Consider the following 7,500-nt stretch of genomic DNA (forward strand, 5'->3'; position numbering starts at 1 on the left):
AATACTGACGTTCTCAATAATTTCTTATGTCATAAGGTCACAGAGCGTGTTATAATTTGGATGGATATCTTTAATGATGCGGCATGCCGTATGCCATTCCTACCTGCTAAATACTAAAATAAATGATTCCATATATCCTCTGAATCAAGCAGACGGATATAACCAGATATAGATGACCTGCACATTTAATGTTTCAAATCTAAAATCCAGAAATTGCAGACGTTTGCTGACCTTGCATGAATCTATGTAGAAAAGCTCACATAGCTAAAGTTTTACCTGGTTTTGATGACCCTAAGGTTTTCTATTGTCAAGATTAAATTCCGTTAGTCACTATTCTTCATTGGAGCTCACAGAAGAACAATACACATGACCAGCATAGAGATGATGCATGCACAGCCGCTTCAAATTCTTTTTTATTGACATATTTATCATTATTTTGGCTCTTGTGCAACTGCTACATAATTATTCACATTCAAGATATTTGTCACTCAGGAGACAGCTAAAAGGTAAAAAACAAACATATAAATGAAAAAAAAAAAAAAAAAGAATACTGCCAAAGACAAGTTATGGTCCATGTTTTGAATCTCCCACAGAAACACTGATTCTGGAAACTTCACTGTTGTTCATTGCATAACATGACAAAAAAAAGCACTCAAAAATTGTTGAGAGAACAAAAACATTGTTAAACAATGTTATAATTTTTTTTTTTTTTACCAAGAGAAACACCAGCCAATACGAGTAAGTGAGCACTAGTGTTTTTTTTTTTCAATTTTATATCTAATGAAAGAAATAAACATATTCCATGTCACAACAGCAACGCCCATAACAGATCAATTTATTGTTAACAATCACAATTTTGTTATAGCAAATTAGAAACAAAAAAATTATAAATTATAAATAATCAATATGAAGCATGTTTACTTCTCAATCATAGGAATACATAACATCCATGGTATAAGTTAATAAAGTCAAGCTATTGTATAGAAATACATCACATGCATGCACAATATTGAATCATTGATATTATTATAGTATTATCTTACACTGACAAAACAGTATAGTTGGCAAGTGCAAAAATAAATTAAACACAGAAGTAAACCACAAATTCTGAAGCTGCAATATTTTTCTATTTTTTTTTTTAACAGATAAGTCTCTTCCTTTTATTGTATCTTGACCATTTCAACTGCCCATAGTTCCAGTCACATCAGAGTGTAGTGAATGTGTGACACCAAGGTTTAAGTCTGAATTGTTTACTATGAAATTCATTACTTGAGTGTTTAGATATAGGCTAATCACATCCGCTTTAAACTCTATGAATAGCATTTACTTTGAATCCAGTTACTACTCGATATCTAGATATATCCTAAATCAATAAATCGTCAACAAATCTTTACCTCTTTAGTGTGATATTACTACTTCTGAACGTAAAACTGGAGCCACTGTGAACTAGTTTTCCATGATCTCGTTCATGATTTTTTTCAGCTTACCATTAAAATGTGGTATTTTTTTTTTTTACCATTCAAAAACTTAAATAAGCAGCTTCCCTTTGATCTACATCAGTCCACATGCCAGTGTCAGGCTGCCAATCCAAACCAACAACGACCACTTCTGGCTGATTGACTGACATCTCAGTGGTTTTGGCAAATGTCGAAGATAACCAAGAAGAAGGAGGCCCTTTCAACTATATATATTTCTGTAATATATTCAAACTAAGACTTCAGCCCCTTAACCACCCTCGATATTTTTTTTTTTCTTTTAACTCGTGGAAAAATAAAGAACTGCTGCTGCAGAGGAAACAATGGCATAAAGCTGCTGCCAAAGTCCACCAGCCATTCTACTTTTTCTTTACAGAAATGACAAAGCTTTTTAATTGTTGCCCTCCCCTCCTTCATCGTCCTGCTGGTCGCTTGTCCACAGTGTTAAGTTGTCTCGGAGTAGCTGCATGATGAGTGTTGAGTCTTTGTAGGAATCCTCGTTGAGGGTGTCGAGCTCGGCGATGGCGTCGTCGAAGGCCGTCTTGGCGAGGTGGCAGGCTTGCTCGGGGGCGTTCTGGATCTCGTAGTAAAACACAGAGTAGTTGAGGGCCAATCCGAGACGGATGGGGTGAGTGGGCTGCATGTGCTCTTTGCTGATCTCGTGAGCCTCGTTGTAGGCTTTCTCCGACGATTCCACGACGGTGGACCTCTTCTCGCCGGTCGCCACCTCGGCCAGGTAACGGTAGTAGTCGCCCTTCATTTTCAGGTAGAAAACTTTGCTCTCGTGCTGGGTGTCGCTGCAGTTTTTGATCAGGAAGTTGTCTAGAAGGTTGAGCACATCTTGGCATACTGCTTCAAGCTCTTTCTCTATCTTCTCACGGTATGCCCTTACCATCTCAATCTTCTTCTCGTTGCCATCAGCAGAGGTCTTCTGTTCGATGCTGGAGATAACCCTCCAGGAAGAACGACGGGCCCCTACAACATTCTTATAGGCCACAGACAAAAGATTCCTCTCCTCATTGGACAAGGCCTCGTTCAGCTCTGTCACCTGAAGGGAGGGAGGGGCAGAAGTAATGTTGGTTGAGAAGGATAGTTCCTTTTTTTTTAAATGCCCATACTGAATAATCAGACAAAACACATTTAAACATGCTAAATATGCATTTCATGTGCTTTGTGTTATTTTTAAGTAAAACTACGTACAACAAGAAGCAAAACCAATCAAGTTATACAAACAGAGGTAGGCAGGCAGGCAGATAATATTGTATGATCATGTTAAATGTACTAAACGTTACAATATAATTTCACATACAGCATAAGCGTTATCTGTGCCTCAATTCCAGCTGAACATAGACAAATCCACACAGAATTTCATCAGTTGGCTGACAGTATTGTGTAGCCATGGGGATGAGCAAGAGCTATATGCCAAGTGCAGTTCCTAGTTTCCATGGCAATCGTCTCATTTATTATAGTGGTCCGACTAACTGCCGTGCGAACTGCTACTGCCGTGTAGAGCTACTGTACAGTGGTATTCTGCGAGGAGAGAGCATTCAGCAATAGTGTGGGTGGGGGCAGGGTGGAGGAGGCTGGAGGCAAAATGTTCCCACAAGCACTTCAGAGCACTCCAGGGCAGCTGCCCTGTAAGTGAAGACGCTAACTGCGTGGCAGGTCTCATGTCACTGTGACCTTCTCTCTGGCACTAACTGACCTTTTCATCTGCCATATTGAAAACTCCATATTCTTATGTTAAGACACTGAGGAATTCAGACAGAAAAACACTTGATTTTGAGCACTTACAGCGATGAGTCTTTTTTAATCAATTGTCACTAATTAGGCTACAATATGTGAGGAAATCTGTGAGAGAGTGAGTAGGACAGCAAAACACAAGAAAAATGTGTCCCACAGATCATTGTAATGTGTATCAAAGATGATGATACAGTTAAGAGATTCTCCACTTCCCATCCAGGGACTCCATATTCTCCATATTAAAACACCATATTCTGTTCATGGAAATGAATCAGCCTACTGTGAGAATAAAGCATTACAGACATACTATAAACTACTTAACTAATTCAAATGACCTACTCTCATGCAAGTTCACATGACAACGGAGGAAATAATACCAAATGATTATTTTAATTGGAGTTGGGGTTGTCACCAGTTCCCCCATGGGGTGATGAGCCAGTCCCGGAGACGGTCAGGCAGTTTGTTAGGCCAAAAGTTTAAAAGTGAAAAGTAATAGCTTCTTACTGCTTCCATTTTACAGCTGAGAAAGGTATTCTGATTACCAAAAGGGAGTGTTTGTGGGCCAGTTTTCATGATTTAATTTTAAACGTCTGTGTTGTGCCAAAAGCCTTTTGTTTTGGACGTCTGTGCCTTTAATCAGAAGTAATTAAATGCCTTATTTTTTTAAACCTGCTCTCTCTTTCCTGGATGTTTTCACCTACCTTTCACCTCATTGGTGACACTTGCCAATCCCCTGGCCGTCACACTACCTAAACATTTGTGTCTGGTAGCTTTTCTGAGCAGTAAAAAACCACATACTACATTACAGCGATTACAGGACGGGATTTTTCTTGAGGGGAAAAACGAGACCTCTGTCCAAGAGCCACATGGACTTCTCCATCAGTCTTCTTTCCCCTCAAATGTTAGACTTAAACAATTTGACCCGATAAAAATTGTTAAGCACTAAATGGACGAGCAATGATATGCTGTTTTCCTCCAGATTAAAACTGGTACTACGTCTGGGTAGCTTGTAAGTATACCAATTAGTGGAGATGAGGCAGCATGCTAACTGAAAAGCGACCTGCATCTGTAAACTAGCTTACTGTTGACGACCCTATTAACTCTAAATTGAACTTCTAGTATTTAAGGCCATGCTCTCTTGTATTTGAATTTAGAGGTTTAAGTACAGATGAGAGACGGAACTACAAATAAAAAAGTACTACGTTGCATGTGATGCCACAAATCTGTCAATTTCTCCATTTGCTGATTATATCATTATTATTCCATATAAAATATATGGAGTCTATATACATTATATGGGATGGATTTTTAGGGACGAATGCTAAATGGATATTCAGGGGTGGATGTCAGTTGTGTGAAGAGGACTGCAAGCACCCCTGACACTGCCAAAAGACTTCAACCACAAATCTAGCCACAGCACTCTGGCTCTTTTCAATTTGTCGATGTACAGATAAACAGCACCTGACACAATGTTTAGCACAGGGCCCTCATTAGGCAAACTGATTTGGTATAAACCAGCATGTTTTCTGGCCTTTTCCGATGCCGCACTTAGAAAAACGGACAGTACACGGTCTGTAGGTTTTAAAGAACCATCTCTCTGTTTGGATATATTATGTTACGGGTAAGCAAAGAGGCAGAAGAGGCACTTGACAGTAAGCAATTTGACTCAGCTGTATTGTTCTGGGGTCACATGTCTTGACATGAAGTCTGAAGCCCTGAGGATTTGTGAGCCTGTGCCACAAAGAACAAAACAGAAGGGACTAGAACTTAGCTTAACTGTGGATGGGTTAACTGTACACAATGGTATGTAGCTAACTAAAATAACAGGGGGGACGTTTAGCATTTTCTATGAAAGGTCATACTGACAGAGAAGCAGTGGAAACAGTTATCACTCTATAAAAAAACAAGACTACTAGACTCCCTGTAAAATGTTCTGTTTCTTGAGCTTAAAAAGAAAATCGTTTGCTTTAGTTGGGTAAATCTATCATGTGCAGTAGTAGAAAAAGGCCAAATTGTTCCCTTTTTTTTTCCAGAGCCAATTTGTACAGCAGCCACTATTTCAGAGAAAACCAAATCATCTCTTAGAAAACTAAAACAGCAATGGATTTACAGTGGTTTGGGACCAAGGAGAAGAGCATGGAGGACACTCCTCCATTTTCAGAAAGACAAGCGCAACACACTGACAAAGCAGAAAGCTCCACAATGGTAGAAGATGCCACTACAGGCTAGAAGATCACTTAAGCTCTGCAATCTAAAGAACCATTGAAATTTATGCTGTCATGTTCTTTCTTAAAGCAAGTCAATTTAAAGGACAGCGACAGTGAAATGGCGTTGTAACCTCATTGTCCTAACCTATTTCACGCACAGAGCCAATGAGGCCTCCAGGAGAAAGGTGATGGCTTCATGGACAAAACTGATGTAACGAAGACGTGATATAGTGCCGACTTGAGACGTGATTCGAACGGATCAGAGATTATGTTAAATATTTATTACACAGCATATGAACTACAGAAAATCTACAGCATGACACTAAGCGTTCGCCCAGAAACATCGTGCTATCTTCTGCTGTGTCAGACTGAGACAACCGACATTTTCACTCTAAAGCAGAACAAATAAGGTTATGGATGAAAATAATGAATGCAATTCTGAATTCCGGATCTCACTACCGGCCTCCACTGCAATATGACAACGATGGAACATTCGAGAAGGAATTCTACTGCCTCCAACGTTTGTTTGGTGAAAATATCTTAAAATAGCGGCTATTTGTGAACAAGAATATCGAATGATAAGAAAGAGATTTAGGAGTGTCCGTGTGTCTGCTTTAATTGAGATGGCCATGGATTTCTGATATCCATACAAAAGAGTTCTCCTATCATTTATAATAGCTATTTATTTTGATGGATCAAATCTAAACAGCCTATTTCAACCTGATGTCCATTTGAATAATTATTTCTTTTAATCTAAAATATGTATGGTGATATATGATTATCTTTGAAAATTGTCAAAAAAAAAATGTATTACTGAAATATATACATCAGTTACTCGCTGTTAAAGATGAACATCATTGTGCTGGTTCTAAATACACTACGTTGGCATTTAAACGTCGTCTCATTGAATTTATTGTAAGCTAATGTAAGGCACGAGAGGCACCGCCCAAGGACCAGACGGTCTACACCCGATCCATTTGCACCCCTCATAATCAGTGATTTTCAGCAGCTGCACACATCCGACAAAATAACCTTTTCAAATGATTATAACACATCAATTATTGTTGAGTCACAAATGTCTTGTGATGTTAACTCGACCTCAAATACACACACAGGCTATCACATTTCCCATTATATCAAATGCTTAACACTGGTATGCACAGATGTTACAATCGTACATTTTCAAAGGGAATAGCTGTTCACACAGTATAATTAAACTCAATTATTTAACATATTCAATTTGATAGACTTACCGATTTCATGGCTGCTGCCATATCGTCATATCTTTCAGCCTGCTCTGCTAGCCTGGCTTTCTGAACCAGCTGCTCGCGATCAACCATTTTAATGTCTATTCAGTGATCGTTACTATAATACCTAAGATAAAATGATAAAATATAATGTGCTGTGCAAAGAAATTCGGTGAACGAAGACCACTATGCAGCTGTTCCTTGCTATCTGCGCTCGTGCCGACGGGACACCCTCACCCCCTCCTCGCGCTTTACCAGGTCTACGTCAGCATTCTAAAAAGGTGGGTGCCTTGTTCATGATGTAACAATCCTTATTTGGGAGCCCAGAGGCCCACATATTGGGGTTGATGGCGAATGAGGTGTTTCATTTCAATGCGGTTCGTCTTTCACTTTAAGAACAAATGCAATATGGGTAAATGAGTCACTTTCTATAGCTGTATCTGTCACTTTCCAACATGAGGGAGCGAGTCGCGCGATGTGTTCGCAGTATACGTCCTTAACTATGGAGAGCTATGTGGCCTGTTTGCGTTACACACAGTTGGGTGTATTTGTATTTATATTTCTATGAGTATGTAAGCATTTCTGGTCTTTGTTTTAGGTTGACTGCATTTATTTGTATATTGTCCAGACTCCCTTTTTGGATATTTGTTTATTGTGTAGTGCAAAATGATTGCTGCACCTACTATAACATGAATATTAAATATATACATCAAAGGAAGAGATTAAGAGAACATTGGAATTGTGATCATGGTCTTGTCAAAAATGTAATTCACTCATTGTTTTCTCTCTTAAGTACTACATATAAATAGTTAAATAAATTTAAAAAAA

At 38.8% G+C, this 7,500-nt stretch overlaps 1 protein-coding gene across 1 annotated transcript; it reads right to left on the reverse strand.

Annotated features, from left to right (window-relative positions):
• Window positions 1–958: 958 nt before the first annotated feature.
• Window positions 959–6,874, reverse strand: ywhag2 (3-monooxygenase/tryptophan 5-monooxygenase activation protein, gamma polypeptide 2). The gene is made up of 2 exons (XM_030776973.1): window positions 6,679–6,874; window positions 959–2,523 (listed from the first exon to the last, which is right to left on the reverse strand). Exons 1-2 carry the CDS (start codon window positions 6,763–6,765, stop codon window positions 1,867–1,869), a joined length of 744 nt encoding a protein of 247 aa, XP_030632833.1. The 5' UTR covers window positions 6,766–6,874; the 3' UTR covers window positions 959–1,866.
• Window positions 6,875–7,500: the final 626 nt, after the last annotated feature.

This window comes from Chanos chanos, chromosome 6, assembly GCF_902362185.1.
Source record: "Chanos chanos chromosome 6, fChaCha1.1, whole genome shotgun sequence".
Classification (NCBI taxonomy): Eukaryota; Metazoa; Chordata; class Actinopteri; order Gonorynchiformes; family Chanidae; genus Chanos; species Chanos chanos.